General features: G+C 36.7%; 2 protein-coding genes across 2 annotated transcripts; both read left to right on the top strand.

Moving 5' to 3' along the window:
* The first annotated feature begins 2,620 nt into the window (after positions 1–2,620).
* Positions 2,621–9,265, top strand: LOC114718206 (regulatory protein NPR3). The gene is made up of 4 exons (XM_028903461.1): positions 2,621–3,911; positions 5,199–5,955; positions 7,053–7,250; positions 8,692–9,265. The coding sequence occupies exons 1-4, from the start codon at positions 3,363–3,365 to the stop codon at positions 8,940–8,942; spliced, it is 1,755 nt and encodes a 584-aa protein (XP_028759294.1). The 5' UTR covers positions 2,621–3,362; the 3' UTR covers positions 8,943–9,265.
* Positions 9,266–10,293: 1,028 nt separating this feature from the next.
* Positions 10,294–14,664, top strand: LOC114718205 (protein argonaute 2-like). Its single transcript, XM_028903460.1, has 3 exons — positions 10,294–10,941; positions 11,321–12,509; positions 13,000–14,664. The coding sequence occupies exons 1-3, from the start codon at positions 10,632–10,634 to the stop codon at positions 14,408–14,410; spliced, it is 2,910 nt and encodes a 969-aa protein (XP_028759293.1). The 5' UTR covers positions 10,294–10,631; the 3' UTR covers positions 14,411–14,664.
* Positions 14,665–18,846: the final 4,182 nt, after the last annotated feature.

The following is an 18,846-nucleotide window of genomic DNA, read 5'->3' as shown; positions in this document are numbered from 1 at the left end:
CTCTTCTACTTGATTATGGTTGAGGGAGTATCCATATGGGTAATTTAGAGAAATTAAAAAATATGAAAAATGGGTCTTATATTTGGACCAAAATCAACTCAAGAATTGGGTCCTATATTAAGGACCGGAGGAGTATTGTTTATTTATCAATAACTAACTTAACTATTTTTCTTAATCTCATACAAATTAATGACCTAACTTTTATATTTTAGGAAGATTAAGTAGGAGACAACAAAGCCATTATAACTCAAATGCAACAGGAAGATTTAATTTTGGTATAAGAGTGAAATTTAAAACTGTGATAGAACTGTCATGGACAAGTCCCGGACCATTTTAGACGTGGAATCAAATCTCATCAACCCCACTTTCTTTCCCATTAAAAAGAAATTACCCCACCGGCTGGGGCGGGTGGCTGGGTATCAAATCGTGGCAATTTGGAGAGTAAATACAATGTAATGGGCAAGTAGCTTGGGTAGCATTTTCGTCACGGTCTGGTCCAGCCACGTGAACACTGACCATGTGCTTGAAAATTCATGCGCTGCCCGTTTTGCAAGGCAACTCTTTGACCCTCAGAACATTGCTCATATTCATTCTACTGAGCACTGCTCACGTAATGCAGACCTAACATCAATGTTGACTTATTTTATTCGGAGGCTTTGAATAGCAACCACTCGGCATTTTCAAAGTGCTTCCCGGGAGGCTTCATCTTTGACAGCCTCTGTCCGCTTTATCACAGCATTTGAAATTAACATGATGCTCACAGGTCACAATTACTTTTTTTTTTTGCTAGGCATTGTATACTTTATATCGAAAGTAATTTTGTTTGAGGTATTGTTGAGTACTAATTGGATATTTTTCATAACGAAATAAATATTAACTCGTACATTGTGAATAACTAATCCTTTTTTTAAACCCAATCCTATTGATCATAATTACTCTATTTACTATTTAGCTACTAGAGTTCCATGACCATCCTTGAAACAGAGGATTTGAAAAAGAAGCCCAAACCCCCAAAATTACCTGCCCTTTTCTTATACATTTACACTCTCTTTGGATAAAAAATGTGAGCAACCTAACAATTTGGTCCAGTGCATGACTTAGAATTTAGAAATGAGTTGCCTATTATCCTGCTTGTGCCTGCATTATTAGCAGAGGAAAACCACCTGCATTTACAAATTAATTCACACACCAAACATTGTGGTTGCTAAAAATTTTATATTTATATGATGACATTGAATGAAATATCAATGAATATTGATGATGTTGACGAGGGATCTAAAGAATGACCGTAATATCGATGATATAATTTATTATATATTTAGGAAAAATATATAATTTTTGGTCTCCGAATTCTTTCCGATTACAATTCAATTCTCAAATTTTGACTTAAAACAATTCAATTTCTAAAATTTTAAACTTAAAACCAGAAAATCAATTTCGTAAAAAACAAATCGTATTTTGCAAAAGCCGGGTTTCACATAGTTGATTTTCCATGCCAAAATCAATTTTATGCTTTGACATTCAATCTTTTCTCATGTAATCAATATTATCAGTTTACTCAATAGTGTTAAAACTAGTTAACATAAGTCTATATTATTATACAATTATAGAGACTAAAGCTTTGGACAACATTAAAAATTAAAAAAAAACAATGAAAAATTATTTAAAAAATCAGAATTCACTAAAATAGGAGGACATGAAATGGGTCTGACTAAATTAAAGTTTAGGACTAAATCAATAATTAACAATAACGTAGCAATTAAAAACATCTTTTATATTTATTGATTTTTTTTTGCTAAATACATGCATTCTTTTATTGTAAACAATTTTATTTAAGGCATCAAACTCTTATTGATATATTTTATTGATATTAAAAGCAACATTTTGACTACAAAAATTAAAAATCCAAAATCAGGAACACGTTGGATGCCTATGAGTATGACTCTGCAACTACTACAAGTCTATCCGGTCGGTTGAGGCCCACCGCACCAGCCTACGCCTCAGACGCGGGTAGTGGGCCACGTTCTCTAAATTTAACCCCCCACGTCAGGTTCTTACTATAAATAGCCCCATACCGGCATCCCCATAATTGTTCTACGTAATTATAATTTCGTATTCTAATTACCAAATTTACAAAATTATAAATACCCCAAATAATTCTTTTATAATACGAATGGGTAGTAATAATAATAAGTAAATAATAATCCGTGACATTATCCCCCGTGGATTTTGCTTCTGTAGCTGCACTCACGTTTTATTCACCGTCTTTGGGTTCTTTCGTTTCAGACCATCGATAAAATTAAAAATTGTGGTTAGATTAGATAATAATTTAGTAATATCATTAATAATGGAGGCCCATACGAAAATGATGGCTTATGCAATGTGAAAGCGATGTGGGGCCATTTGCCGCTAATTTTGTCAAAAGATGCCCAAAACTTTGATTTCTGTCTCTCGCGTCTCTCCAATGCTGCTGACGCCACTCGCAACGCAAGCAAAACCCGGCTGGGGTCGCTGATGCCATCTCCCTCGTCACCAAAACGACTTCATCTCTTCACGACACAACCCTCTTTACGCCTCTCTTTCTCTCTCCGCCTGTGGTTTCTGTTCCTCTGAAAACGAAATACGAAGCTTCCGACATGATGTTTCATTGCTCTGCCCTTTCACACAGCCTGGTGATCTTATCGTGACTCTTATGCTCTGATCCCCAGCTGCCCTCTTTTCTTTCCTCTAGGAAACTTCCCCAGAATCTGCGCTTGGTCGTCTCTGATTCCAATCTTGTACTTTGATCCATCTCGGTTTTTCCTTTCTTAGAAATTTCTGGGTCGTTACAGCTTATGGTGGGTTTTGGGTTTTGAATGGATCTGATTGAACCACTCAGGAGTCTGGCTGGTGTGTCTTCAGACCGTGCTTGACATGAGAAGGCGCAGGAATGAGAATTGAGAGGTTCAAGGTGGAAGTTTTTGTATGTTTGGTCGGTGGGGTGGATGTTCCTTACCCTTTTCGGCATTAGAAGTTGGGATTTGTTGGTTGATAAGTGTTCCAATAAGTCGGCGCTCTGTATTTTTCTCCAATAGGATCTTGCAGCTGAATTATTCTTCAGATTAGCGTTTTTCCTCGATAAACTGTTTTGTATCACCTTCCAATTTTTGGTTGCTTTTGTTTCTTGGCTCGTGGTGGTAAAGTCAACAGGACCTCAACCGTCAGTACATCACATCCTACTTGCTAGCGATCCCGTTTGTTGGTGATTAAAAACCTTGTGGGAATCTAACAGGAAACTATAAGAGCACCGTGAAGTTAGATGTTATGTGAGCCATGATTTCCCCGCAGATATTCTAGATTTACTTTAGTTTTCGAGTCGATTGATGGCACATTCAGCAGAACCTTCATCATCTTTAAGCTTTACCTCGTCTTCCCACTTATCAAATGGCTCTGTCAGCCACAACATGTGCTCTTCCCACGGTGCTGAACCTTTACCAAACCTTGAAGCGCTCAGTTTGAGTAAGCTTAGCTCAAGTTTGGAGCAGCTTTTGGCTGATTCTGATGTTGATTATAGTGATGCTGACATCGTTGTTGAAGGAGAAACGGTTGGTGTTCATCGATGTATTCTAGCCTCTAGAAGCAAGTTTTTCCGCACATTATTCAAGAGAGATAAAGGATCTTCACAGAAAGAAGGAAAATTTAAGTATTGCATGAATGATTTGCTGCCACATGGCAAGGTGGGACTTGAAGCCTTTCACATATTCTTGTTCTATATATATACAGGAAAACTCAAGCCCTCTCCAATGGAAGTGTCAACTTGCGTTGATAATTTTTGTGCCCATGATGCCTGTAGACCAGCAATAAATTTTGCTGTGGAGTTGATGTACGCCTCTTCCATCTTTGAAATACCAGAATTGGCATCACTTTTTCAGGTATATATTCTATGTAATGTGATGACACACGGAGAATACCGCTATGCTCCTAGCACCTAACTATTTGGAAACCTTTAGTTTAAATTGTGAATAGTTTGATGAGGGAGAAGTTTCTTTTTGTGATGCTCTGATATGTGTTTTTCTATTGGGACACACATAAATCTTCTGAGTAGACATATATCTGTAACAGCATAATATGTTAGTAAACTAAAGCCTTGCTCGCTGCCAAAAAATGTGGAGTAGATTATCTTTATGCTATTACATAGGTTGCTGGGAGTCAAGTGCAGGAAGCCTCTTCCATCTTTGAAATACCAGAATTGGCATCACTTTTTCAGGTATATATTCTATGTAATGTGATGACACACGGAGAATACCGCTATGCTCCTAGCACCTAACTATTTGGAAACCTTTAGTTTAAATTGTGAATTTTGATGAGGGAGAAGTTTCTTTGTGATGCTCTGATATGTGTTTTTCTATTGGGACACACATAAATCTTCTGAGTAGACATATATCTGTAACAGCATAATATGTTAGTAAACTAAAGCCTTGCTCGCTGCCAAAAAAATGTGGAGTAGATTATCTTTAGCGTGTAAAAGTCAAAATTCATTTTCACATGAGTTTGGCAAAATAATGAATTCCGGAAGATTATCTATGCTATTACATAGGTTGCTGGGAGTCAAGTGCAGGAATAACAACCTAGAATTGTCAATTAGGTGACCCTTTCACTTAATTGATGGACTTGGCTATGATAAGTAACATGTCCTCAAATTTTTTTTGTATGCCTCATGGCAATTATTGGATGTTGCAGAACTCATAGTCCTTGCACCTTACAGCGTGTATCCCACCTGAAAACCAGACATATGCAATGGGTCAACCTCAGAATATGATACTCTTAAATTCTGTAAACTTATTAGAACTTATGTGAATAGCATCCATCAAGCTAAGCAAGTAGCTGTGCTCAAATGTGGATGTTTTCCTTTTCCATATTAGGGTTAGATCTGATCTTGATATTTTGATGTAGTAATGTTGAATATTGTATTACATATATCCAGTATCCAGAGCTTTGCTTCTTTCAAGCTGATGTCTTTGACTTGTACTTTGCACACATAAGATGCTTTGCTTTTCTGAGATCCTACATTTGATCAGTGCCTTTTAAAACGTGGAATACTATGGACTTTGGTTGAGGGCCAATACTTGCAGGATATTAATAGCAAACTAGTTCTTTCAATTCCATCTTTGATGAGGATGGATGATCTGAAATTAATCTGTTTCCTTAAATTCTTGCAGCGACGCCTCACTAATTTCATAGGGAAGGCTTTTGTGGAGGATGTCATCCCAATACTTACTGTTGCTTTTCATTGTCAATTGAGTCAACTTGTCGCCCAATGTGTTGATAAGATAGCACGATCAAACCTTGATCAAATCTCCATTGAGAAAGAGCTTCCCTTAGAACTTGCAGATAAAGTTAAACTGCTCCGCCGCAATTACCTTCATGATGTTGAAAACAACACCTCTGTAGTTGATGACCCAATACGTCAGAAGAGAATTACTAGAATACATAAGGCTCTAGACTCAGATGATGTTGAGCTTGTTAAACTGCTTTTAACTGAATCAGAGATAACATTGGATGAAGCCAATGCTCTTCACTATGCTGCAGCCTACTGTGACCCTAAGGTTGTTTCTGAGGTTCTAGCTTTGGGGGAGGCTGATGTCAATCTTCGGAATTCTCGAGGCTACACTGTGCTTCACATTGCTGCCATGCGTAAGGAGCCTTCAATTATAGTATCCCTTCTAACAAAGGGGGCTTGTGCATCAGAGGCGACCTTTGATGGTCAAAGTGCTGTTAGCATCTGTAGGAGGTTAACAAGACCAAAGGACTATCATACAAAAACAGAACAGGGGAAAGAAACGAACAAAGATCGCATATGCATTGATGTTCTTGAAAGAGAAGTCCTGAGAAATCCAATGGCTGGGGATGCTATAATTTCTTCCCACACAATGGCTGATGATCTGCACATGAAGCTACTATATCTTGAGAACAGAGGTGCAATTTCATTGGCATTCCTAGTCGTTTATTCTTTGTCTGTCTTCTGTACATTTTCCTCTAAGGTCCAGGGTTTAACCTCCCAGCAACGATTGTTTTCTCTAGCGTCACTGGGTGTGATTGCACTGGATTATCATGAAAGTGAGAGCAGTAAATCCTATCAATTAAAATCTAGAAGTCTGACTAACTGATATACCAACTTTATTACTTCACCTAACCTGACAGTAAGCTTTTCTGTCGCACTATGTCTAACTTCAATGATTCCTCAAAATTGGCTGGACTAATGCTTATTCTAAGGATATGATTTTTCTTAGTGAATAATAGTCAATATTTTCTATTCTGGGTGCTTGGGCTTTATTTTAAAATTCCGTGTAGAGCAAGTGGTTTTGTCTCATTCTTTTTGTTAATATTATATGGATATAATTCTATTCAATGCTTAATTGAGGGATTCTATCTGGTCTGACTAAACCATCAGACCAAACTTTAAACTACTAAAATCATCGTGACTGATTTTGATTTAGAGGACCCGGATGAAGGATATCATTTGATACCTTAACAACGGTAGGGCTCCATGCAAGTGCAGCTTCCTACAGGTTTATTTTTCGTATTGATATTGATTAATGGGAGTGTGGAGATTTTTCTCCCCTAACAGAATCCCTGAGATAAGATTAACGCGCTGGAAAACTTTTGGCATTTTGTACTTTTTTCTTTTTTTGGCTTGATGGTGTTTCAGAATTTTAAATAAGAAACGCCTGATCATTAATTGGGGAATGAAATATTTGCTGCATTCTGCCCTGAGGATATCGATTGCCTTCAAAGAGCTATTAGATGAATTAAAATTCTTAATCATTGAGTTGAGAGATCCAAATTGAGGAAGAAAGCGACTATTTGGACGAAGCATCGAACTGAGAGCCAGTATAAGGACTTTCCCTTTTTGAGGCCTCTGCCACTTGAGGCCTTCTATTATGTTCTTTTATTTGCATTGTTTCTGAGACTTCAATAATGGCTTATTCTTCTATAATGTTTTCTAAGAATTTTACTTGTTCATGCATTGTATCCTTAGACTCTCAAATAATAATTATTGCTACAAATTGCAGTGGCATTTGCGAAACTATTCTTCCCTTCAGAAGCCAGATTGGCTATGGACATTGCGCATGCTCAGACAGCATCCGAGTTTGCAGGTCTTTCTACATCAAAAGGGTCAAATGGGAATTTGAGGGAGGTCGATCTAAATGAGACTCCCCTGGCGCAGAATAAAAGACTTCGTGCTAGGATGGATACCCTTATGAAAACAGGTAATTAAAAGTCTGAGCATTCTTAACTTTTCTACCTCCTTTTATCTGAGCTCAGCAGGAATCTGTCTTCATTTGTTATCTTTGTTTCCACATACTATTATGTGTTAAGTTCATAATATCGGCATGCTATCATTTATTGGCATCTTGATTTTGTTTTTGCAATTTCTATCTGTTTTGAAGTAAACGTATTAATGATACTGAAGAAACAGGGCAAATGCTTTGGAAGGCTCAAGGAGATATGTTAATGCCATATTATATTTATAGTAGGAAAAGGAATATACAGCAAATGAAATAAGCATTGTTATGTTAAAGAATATACTAGCCTTCTGTCTACACCTACTTCTCACGTTTTTAAACAAGAGAAACAAGTTTCTTTCAGATTGTCTTTGGTTTTATTACTTCAAAATTTTTTCTGTTGTTCTATCGTTAACTCACGCTTAAGCACTCACACATGGCTCGTGTTCTCTGGACACATGCAATCCTCTTCACAATTAACCATACTCTTGTTACATACTGGCAAAATCTATTTAAAACAGAAATCAGGCAGCTAGACTGTGTAATACTGAATGTGGCAGATGAAGGTTGATTAAGTTCTGTGATTTAGTGAATGTCTCCAGGTTTTCCAATTTCAAAGCAGTGTGTAATTTTCAAATCACTTAAAACAAGATATGCATACCCATGCTGCTGAAACTGGTTTATTACATGTTGCTTCCCAGGAATTCTATTATGGTTAGACATTTTATCTCGCCTTTGGCTTGGTTTGCAGTCACATATTTTATGCAACGCTTCTATTCAACTACGAATTAATCATCATGCGGTATTTTACATTCATATTTGAATGAAAATTGCCACTTAATTATAATGATGAATAACTTAGTTGTGAAATGTCTGTTTCACATCTGTCGTGAACATTTTTGGTCTTTTAAATTCATTGCTCAGAATGAGATGTTTTGTTTTTTGGAACAAAAAGATTTAGATGGTTTTAATCACAAAATTTCACCCTAATGCTTACAATAGCCTCAAGTTGCAAGTCAAACAGAGTTACTTTCAATTGTAAAATTGTTCATCAGTGGCCCGAAAAAATTGTGAAATTGCTTATCATTTTAACATTTATTTGATTATTTCTGTTAAAACTAATATAAAATACTCCACATGATGGTTAAATGCTGACTCAACAAAACGTACTGAGAGCTTTAGACCTGGACTTGGTAAATTATATTTCCTGGTTTTTGTTCAAAAGCATTGTGTGATAGTGCTGATGGTGTTTAATCATAAATCCATGAGGTTCAAGTGTTGAAAATGACCTATCCAAAGAAGGGCCAACAGTGGCATTAATTGTTTTGACGCAAGCTGGTTTTCCTTTTGTATTTATATGGCTAGTAAGCCTGTGTTCTAATTAAAAGCTCCTTTAATTTTGTTCTTGCACTTGCCGTGGTGGCAGTTGAGATGGGCCGGCGCTATTTTCCTCATTGCTCGGAAGTGCTTGACAAGTTCATGGAGGATGACCTGCCTGATTTGTTTTACCTGGAGAAGGGCACCCCAGATGAGCAGAAAATCAAGAGAGCACGTTTCATGGAGCTCAAAGACGACGTTCAGAAGGCTTTCAGCAAGGACAAAGCTGCTGGGCTTCCCTCATCATCATCCTCATCATCTTTGAGAGGCTCTGTAAATTACAAGGCTAGGAAAGTTTGAAAAGATGCTTTAGCTTCTTTTTCTCTGTTTTATGGTTTTGCGTTCATGATGTAAAAGACCCGATCAAAGGTGATATGACTCCCTAGTGTAAAAATAGAGAAGGAAGAGATGTTCATATTTCACTTGTGTAGCTTATCGTGCACAAGGATTTTGAAGCACGATATGCAGAATTGACCTAAGCCTTGTGAATCATAATCGCTGTCCACAGCTCTGGCAGGGCATTGTGTAACTGAACGTGCGCAGTATTTTTTTTTTTTCAAGTAACAAGGAAACAGCACAACATACTGTTTAAGAGTAATTCAGTTCTTGCAGTTGCGGAGCCACCTCTCAATTGAAGTACGTGCTTAGGGCGCATTTAGTTTACTGATTAACTATGTGCTTGCTTAATTTTATACTCTTCTGATCTTTAATATAGAATCAGATTTGAAAGTTGATACTGTTCTTATGTCTGATATTTATTTCACATGTTTATTAATTTTTTTCAGATTAAATTTATTGATATTTTTTTAATCATAATCAAATAGAAGAGGAAAAGAAAATAAAAAAAAATGATAAGAGTTTTACAAAAAAAATGTATTATATTCACTAATCTCAATTAAATAACATCCCTGATGTATTTAAATTAATTAAGTACTATTACGAACCATCAAATCATGATTTTGGCAAAACCCGAACATTCTTTATGCAGCAGCCAAAACATCCACTTGTCACTCACACAAGTACTGAGCCATCAGCGTTCGTCCAAGCGAGTCCTGATTCGGTAGTTTCCAACAAAGTTCCACAGGTCAAACTTCTTCTGATTCAATCTGATTTCGTTATTCTGTACCGTTCTCAATATGCACAAGGTTTGCAGATTGTCGGTTCCCGCACGAGAAAGATCGTAAACAGAAGTATATATTATTTTAAATCTTGTATAGATAAGAGAAAGCTAACAAACTGTGATCTTGTTATTAGTAATATTTTTATTTTTAATAAAAAAATTTGTTTAATTTTTATTTTGGTTTTAAATATAAAACTCATATCTATTTTATTTTTTATATTTATTTTTTTAATATAATCTCTGTAATAATAATAATTCTAACTAATATGCTGAATTAAAAAGACTATTTAAAAAGACAAAATTTATTTATTATAAATAACAAATTTAAATAATTTTATTAATCTATTTAAATTAATTAACTAATTCATATAAAATCAGAAGGTAGTATTAAATTGCACTTCTAGTTGAAAGCAGACAAAATTTGTTATTGTTTTCAAAGAATCGGCAAAAAAGACAAGAATGATGGGGTTGGTCCCTGGGTTGGTAAGCTACCCTCACGCGCGCGTCGCCGTGGTCCTCCGAAAGTCTCCGCCAGTTTACCATAGAGCCGTTCGAATCTTCGCCCTCAGTTTCTCCGTCACTTCCCCACGCTTTCCTTCCCCATACTATATTCTCTCTCGACTTACCCGGAAGCTTCTGGAATCTCTCTCCTTTACTAACAACTCAACCCCTCTTATCTTACATTAGCGACGAAGTAAAGCTAATCCTAGTAATTTGATCACCCCCACTCGCATTATACTGTCCCCTCGCGTTGCTCATCAGCCTGACAATCATCCTAGTTCTCTTTTCTTGTCCCTTTGCATTGTTCACTCTCATTTGACATTTCCTCTTAGTTTCTTTCGGATTCTTACTTTCTCCCGATTACTCCAATGGAAAGAGGTGGATACGGTTATGGTGGCGCCGGTGGCTACAGGGGAGCTCCGAGAGGCCGGCATGGTGGCAGATCAGGAGGAGGACCACCGCAAGGCCGTGGTGGAAGAGGCTTCCATCACCAACCACAGTCTCAGACTGATCGTTCCTGGGGCGAGGACACTAGGAGAGGCGGTTATGGTAGGGGAGGATCTGATAGAGGTGGATTCAGAGGACGAAGAGGTAGAGGTACTGGCAGAGATGGTGCTGGACCTCCAGTTTGGGTAGCCACTGAATCGGTTCAATCTCGCAGTTCTGCTCCTGATCCAGGTATTTCAAACCGATCATGTTCTATTTTATGATGCGCTTCTCTAGATGTTGTTAACTGCATCCATCGATTATTGATATGGCATGTGTTTAGTCGTATGTCCCTGTTTTCAGTTATGAAATAATATGATTATTCATCTGAAATTCTTCCTTCACAGTCTTTTTTTTTTTTTTTGGTTTAAAACATTCAGTTTTATTATGCGATAATGTTGTATTCGGTATTTATTAACACTATGTCTATTATATCATATTACTCTTAAATCCACACTGCTGATTTCCGTTATAACTCGTGCGGCTGGTAAGTGGTAATACGAGTAGTAGTATATCCAGGCTTAATGAATTTTATTTATTTACTTATTTCCTATTATTTTTTATTGCGCAGTTTCAGAATTGGAACGGCTGCAAATTTCACAGCCGGTTCCAAGCTCGTCTCATTCCCAGGAGAGGAAGGATAAGATTTCACCCGTTCATAGGCCTGACCAGGGTGGTACATTAGCAATTCGAACTAGCAAGCTTCGTGTCAATCACTTTCCCGTCAGGTTCAGGCCTGATACTATACTGATGCATTACAATGTTGATGTGAAGCCCATTTCGCCGGCCAGACCAGGTCGACCTCAAAGAATATCGAAGTCTGACCTCTCTATGATTAGGGAGACATTGTTTTCTGGTGACACTAGGCTGCCGTTGGAGCAGACAGTGTATGATGGAGAAAAGAATATTCTTAGTGCGGTTCCTTTGCCAGAAGAAACCTTCACGGTTACTATCTCAGCAGGAGAGGATGAAAAAAGCTATTCTTATAAGGTCACCTTGACACTTGTTAATAAGCTTGAGTATCGCAAGTTGAACCAATACCTCAATAAGGAACTTATGTCAGTTCCCAGAGACATTTTGCAGGGGATGGATATAGTGTTCAAGGAAAACCCAACCAAGCGTACAATCCCTGTGGGACGTAGTTTCTATCCTTCAAATCCTCCTATGTTACATAAGGATCTCCGCCATGGCATAATTGCGCTGGGAGGATTTCAACACAGTTTGAAGCCTACATCTCAGGGTTTGTCCATATGTCTGGACTACTCTGTCTTATCTTTTCGGGAGCGAATGTCGGTCTTGGATTTTCTATATGAGCGTATTAATGGTTTTAGATTGGAGGAATTTGGACGTTTCAGGAATCGTGTTCAGATGGAATTGACTGGGTTGAAGGTAAATGTGATACACCGGCGGACCAGACAGAAATATACCATTTTAGGGCTAACAAACCGTAACACAAGGCATATTACCTTTACTCTTAAGGATCCAGAGGGCCGGAATGAGCCGCAGCAAGTCACAATTCTGGACTATTTCTGGGATAAATACAATAAGGATGTTGAATACAAAGATATTCCTTGTTTGGATTTTGGGAAAGGAGTTAATGTGCCGATGGAGTTTTGCATCTTGGTTGAGGGTCAGAGATACCCCAAAGAGAATTTGGACAGAAATGCTTCTAGGGAGTTGAAAGATATGTCATTGGCCTCTCCAAAGGATAGACGGAGTGTCATACAATCGATGGTAGAGTCAAGTGACGGACCTTGCGGGTAAGTTGAATTGTATTTAAATGATTTGTTTTTCCCTTATGAATATGTTTTGGAAAGGTTTATTGCCTTTTTCATGATTCTTACTGTTTTGTGAAAATTATAATTATAACTATTAGCCAAGTTATGTGAAAATTGTTTTGAAGGTATGGTGCATCAGTTTTTTAACTACTCGTTCCCATCTTGCCTCCTTGGTACTTGAAAAGCTTTTTTCTTTTTTTAAGATGGAAACCCATTTTATTTTAATTTTTCATTTTAAAACGCATTTTAATTTAATGAAATATGATTAAATAACTAAATACGCCGAGCTGGTTGTTTAAAGTTTGCTTCAGCTTGGCACGTCAGTTCACATTCATGGTTTTTTTCTCATGTTGATTCATGGTAACCTTGCTCGGGTAAAGCATAATTGACCCCCTATAGATAATGTTGTTTTCTGGAATATTGTTTTCTTATTTTATTGCTAACATCTCATATAAATGATTTTAATCCACAGTGGTGGTATTATTCAAAATTTTGGAATGGAAGTCAATACAACCATGACTACCGTCTTAGGACGCATTATTGAGCCCCCAAAATTGAGAGTAGGCGGTCGAAGTGGCCAGATTATGACTGTGACGTTGGATCCGGAGAGATGTCAGTGGAATTTGGTTGGCAAATCTGTGATACAGGGCAAGCCAGTTGAGCGTTGGGGCATTATTGATTTTACAAGATCAGAGTCAGATTCCCGGTTCAAATTAAGGTGCAACGATTTCGTTCCTAAGCTTAAAGGCAAATTCAGAAGTCTGGGCATTAGCATGAATGATCCTCTTTGGGTTGAAGGATGTTCAATGAATCAACTTGCAAATCATGGTTCACTATCTGCATTACTTAAGAGAGTGAACGATCGGGGTCAAGTGCAGTTTATTTTGTGTGCGATGTCTCAGAAACATTATGGGTACAAGACTCTCAAGTGGATTTCAGAGACCATGATTGGTGTGGTGACACAATGTTGTTTGGCTGGTACTGTGAATGCGGGGAAAGATCAAAATCTTACAAATCTTGCTCTCAAGATCAATGCCAAACTCGGAGGCAGTAATGTTGAGCTTGAGAATAGCCTCCCTTGCTTTCCAAGTAACAATGGGCATGTTATGTTTATAGGGGCGGATGTCAATCATCCTGCCGCTCGAGACGTTAATAGTCTATCGATTGCTGCGGTGGTTGGAACTATCAATTGGCCTGCCGCAAATCGTTATGTGGCCCGTGTTAGTCCTCAATCACATCGAAAAGAACAAATATGCAATTTTGGAACAATTTGCCTCGAACTTGTCAATTGTTACAGAAGGTTGAACAAAGTGAGACCGGAAAAAATTGTTATTTTCCGCGATGGGGTGAGTGAGGGTCAGTTTGACATGGTTCTTAACGAAGAGCTACGGGATTTGAAGAGTGTTTTCCAAAAGGAAAAGTATATTCCAACTATAACTTTGATTGTAGCGGCAAAGCGACATCAGACTCGATTGTTTCAGGAGGATCCTTTCGCTGGAAATGTGTCTCCTGGAACAGTGGTGGACACAAAAGTTGTGCATCCTTTTGAGTTTGACTTCTACCTTTGCAGTCACTATGGAAGCTTGGGGACCAGCAAGCCCACTCACTATCATGTCTTGTGGGATGAGCATCGGTTTACATCTGATGACTTGCAGAAGCTCATATATGATATGTGTTTTACATTTGTAAGGTGCACCAAACCTGTATCTTTGGTCCCTCCTGTGTACTATGCTGACCTTGTTGCTTATCGAGGACGGCTATACTATGAAGCAAAGACTGAGTTGGAGAACTCGAAGCCAGGATCGCTTCCTTCTACGTCTGCAAGTGAATGCAACTTTTCCAAGCTGCATGAGCATCTCGAAGACATGATGTTCTTTGTCTAAGGGGGAAGACATGATGTTCTTTTTCCAAGGGGCCTCTAATCAATTATTTCACTACTCATGGTTGGGTCTCATGGTACTTGCTGGTTGCAGCGCTGATTTGAGTTTGTGCGTGAATCTAATGGGTTCTGCTCTTTCTTTTTAGTTGTGCTTTCTTTGTTTCGTTTTCCATGAAATATATGTACACAAAAACCAGAGTTTAATGTATTTGCATGCTATTCATAATTTTATGTTTTTGTGACTAATATGGTTTTTAACGCTTTGAATCACGAGCGATTTTGATGTCTTCTGTACAAATGTGTCACAGTAAATATTTTTTTAAAAACAACTTTCAGATTTTTTAATTATAAATGTGTGCTTAAAAAGTTCAATAATTGCTTTCATTTTAGAGTTTTATTATTTATAATTTTTATATTTTCATAAATAATGTCTTTTTATAACTTTTATGGTTTGAGTAACAAGTCGCATTATTTATATCTATCTTGACTAGCTATCCACTTTATTTTCATAATATATCATATAGAGTGTTTCACGCGGGTAACAAAATGTCTTTTAAAAAAAAAAAGTAACAAAATTTCAGCATCTAAGACACGTATTTGCGCTAAATAAGTTTTGTTATTCAAAAAGATTTTTTTTTCCCACAGTAATACTGTAATCGGTGGCCATGTTACCACACGCAGCGTAACAATATTCTCAAAATTTTGTAGGCACAATGAGAACAATCGTGATCTAATTTGTCAGATTGAAAAAGTTTATACATACAATAGACTTTTCCATTTTCATTCTATGCCAAAAAGTTGAAGTCAAGAGATTATATGACAATGACCAAAAAAGAGATTATAATACAAATATTCTAAGCTTTTTTCTTGTGAATTCTTCAAAATAGGCTTAAAATTTAACATTTTTTTAATGGAGGATCTGAACGCACACTCATACTATTTGAACGACGACGTTTAGATTATTAGAGAAATTGCCCGCTCCTCACGAAGACTTTCATTCTGGAGAGGGCCCATGTCAGCTCCTCCAAGTCAGGCCCATTCTGGATGTTGATGTTTGGGCCCAAGCCTGTAGCATGTCTCTTTCTCTGTTTTTTGTTGTGACAAAGATCAAGCCCATAGCGAATATGATAGTCGAATATAAGTTCATTAAAAACAATTAATTTTTAAATATCAATAGGAGTTGGGTCTAGCAGAAATAGCTAGTCTCTCACAACGTGGCCAACCAAGATTTGAATCTTAGCTGGGAGAGGTGCCTACATTTAGTACTTGACAGTGCTTTAAATAGGATTACTTTCAATATGAGGATATCTATGCTTTGACCCAAAAAAAATTAATTTTTAAATTAAAGCGTGAAGTTTGACTTAAATGAGTCTAGATTACGCACTTATTGAAAAGTTTGACAATAATGGGAGTGCTTTGTTCCCCTGAGAAGGCAATATACTACCTCCGGTCCTATTTATAAGAGCTAGTTAACTAATTTGAGAAGATTAAGAAAAGAAGTTAAGTTGGTTACTTGTAATAAGTAAGTATTGTCTTTCCTAAAATATCCTTACTAATCAAGTGTATTGGCTAAAACTTTTGTTGTTAGAAGGACTATCTTGGGAAAAAGTGTATAAATATGAGAGACAAAGTGGATTGGGATTTTATATTTAGGACCAAAATAAAAGTCAAATAAAGTCTTATATTAAGAACCGGAAGTAGTATTATTTTTCTTTTGCCATAGGCAGTACTTAGAGCTGGCTATCCTTAACAATCCATTACATCAGCAAAAAGGAACCCCCACTCTAGAAAAAACTTTAGTCAATGGCATCTGCGCAGACTTCTTTTTTATATTTCCATGATTTTAATCAACATTAATGGAAGTCCAGTGCATCTCTTCTCAGTCGCACGTTATCTATCGGATCGGAAACTTTTCATTATTTTTTGTCTGTCACTGGCAATCTATTGGATTCATCTTTATGGGATCTGTTGGATTCATCTTCATGGGATCCAAGCACACTCGTCCTTTGTTCCTTGTTAGTTAATCAAGTGGGCAAGACTCTGAAGCTTCATCTTTACACCCAGGCACTTTGCAGGGGCTTAATAGCAGATATAAGGAGTTTGCTTTCTTTTTTTCAGAACGTTTCTTTTGGTATCATATCTAGTTCTTTCTTTTTTTAGATGTGTTGGAATCTGGCTGTACTTCCTCGACTATTATATTTCTTTAATATTATTTTAATATCATTTTGTCTTTTGTTAAAAAAAGAAAAAAAATATTTCTGTATTTTTTTTTCACTTGGTCATGATAGTTGGCAGAAAAACCTGGTCATAATTAATAATTTATATGTCGTGAAAAATTCAAAAGGAGTTGAGATTTCAGTATTCCATCCATTTTATAATTTCCTCTTGTAACAAAACAGCCTTTTGTTTTTCAAAAAGAAAAAAAAAGACGTTGGCAAATATTCCCTTTTGTCCTGTTTTAAATGAAAATGTTAGGTGTCATGAGCTACCATCGTTTATAAAACTAAAATTAAAAAGAAATTACAGCCTAGGGAGGTCAGAAAATGATTGAAACTGAATACTACCTCCGGTTCTAATTATAAGATCTTGTTTGTAGATCTCATTTATAAACTACAAATAAAATCTTATAATTAGGACAGGAAGTAGTACTATTTATGGTTTATATAATTGTGCTAGGAAGAAAACAAAACACTTGATGCTGTGTTACGTTGAGATGCAAATAATTAATAATCATGCTGCCCACTAGGCACTGCATTACTTTTTCCACATTATTCCTGATATAATGTTTGATTTTTGTCATGAAAATAAGGAAAATATAAGAGATTGGGACAAAGGAGATGAAAAGGACAAGACAAATTGGGAGGAAACGAGGAATTTTTATTTACCTCAAGGTTTTTTTTTTTTGGCGATAATATTTACTTCAAATTTATGATCACTTGATACATGTTACTACCTTTGGTCCTTAATATAAAAATTAATTTAGGGTTGAATTTGACCTTAGGTATGAGATCTTAATTTATTTTTTTCCTCAAATTTATAATATTTTCTCTAAAATATCGTTATTAATTGTAAGGGAATATATTGAGGGAAAGTATAATACACACGATTAAAGAGAATATTTTAGAAAAGTCACCGCACATTTATTATAATGAACTAACTTAATTAATTTTTTTAGTCTTATCAAATTTATTATATAGCTTTTATATTAACCACCGACCGGGGTATTAGTATGACACTTTGTAAATATTTCACCAATAAAATGTACGCATGCAAAGTCTGAGCAATAGCATAACTTCCTATTTTTTGACCTCAAATGCATCTTGCACAGCATAACTCATATAGTAATATAATAACAGCTTTACTTGGTTACTTCTCATTGTGTATACGCAAATCTCATATATGTATATAATTAAAATTTATTCAACTCTCAAACAGAAAATTAATTAGCATAGTTTGTCGGATAGACTGGGTTGATATCAAATACTAAGCGGCCACTATCTAAAGTGCATGTACTCCTCTGGTTGAGTAGTTTTCAATATCAATATCAAAGTAGTCACTTTGAAGTGCAGCTAAAAGGGTGATTGAGTTTTCAACTCTGTTACTTTTTAGGTTTTGCTCTATTACTTCTTTTTGTCTTTCTTTTTGTGGATGTCTTGTTGGCTCTGTGATCTTCTCTTTTTGTAGGTTAAATCCGTTTGTGTTGAGTGCTGGTTTAATTGTGTCATGATCACTAGTTCTCTAATTTTTGTTTTTAAATTGCAAATGTTCTTTCTCCCTTCTTTCATAGAGAGGGGGATCTTTGTTGCTGCTTTTGTGTGTGCAACTTTGATGGGTGGGCTCAGGAGAGCATGCCTTTGAACAACCACCCTCTCTTGCTCTTTCCTTTGATCATGGTGGAAATAAAAGCTGGCTCCCTCTCTTTCAAGTTTCAACTTGCAAGTTTTAGGGGATGTTTTGATGAAAACTAAAAACCATAGTGATGTTAGAAGTGATTTTACAGCATGTAAAGTAGACATGTAAAGGAGTTTAATTATCTTAATTTATAAAAAAATACTTTTAAAAAGTACTTATGGGAATATCCAAATTGTTCTTGCATTTTTATTTAAGTTTGGCCAGACACACGTACGTACCTTCATCATTCTTTTTTTTTTCCTATAACTGAGATGTAGTGCACGTAGAGAGGGGGGGGTGTTATGTTCTATAAATAGCGCCCCGCCGCTCATCAAGCTTCATTCACATCCGTCTTCATCCCCTCTCATCAATCTCTCCCAGAAGAAAGCAGCGATATGGCCTCCTTCACTCATAACCCTAGCCATATAAAACCTCCAAAGGTTCAAATCCCTGATGCCCAGGGCACCTTCTCCCTCGCATCAACGTCGTCACCCCAGGCCCCTAACCACATAAGATCTCCAAAGGTTCAAATCCCTGATGCCCAGGGTA

This window comes from Neltuma alba, unplaced genomic scaffold (assembly GCF_004799145.2).
Source record: "Neltuma alba isolate B1F8T4 unplaced genomic scaffold, ASM479914v2 tig00011820_pilon, whole genome shotgun sequence".
In the NCBI taxonomy this organism is placed as follows: Eukaryota; Viridiplantae; Streptophyta; class Magnoliopsida; order Fabales; family Fabaceae; genus Neltuma; species Neltuma alba.
This window is presented reverse-complemented; position numbering and strand designations above follow the sequence as displayed.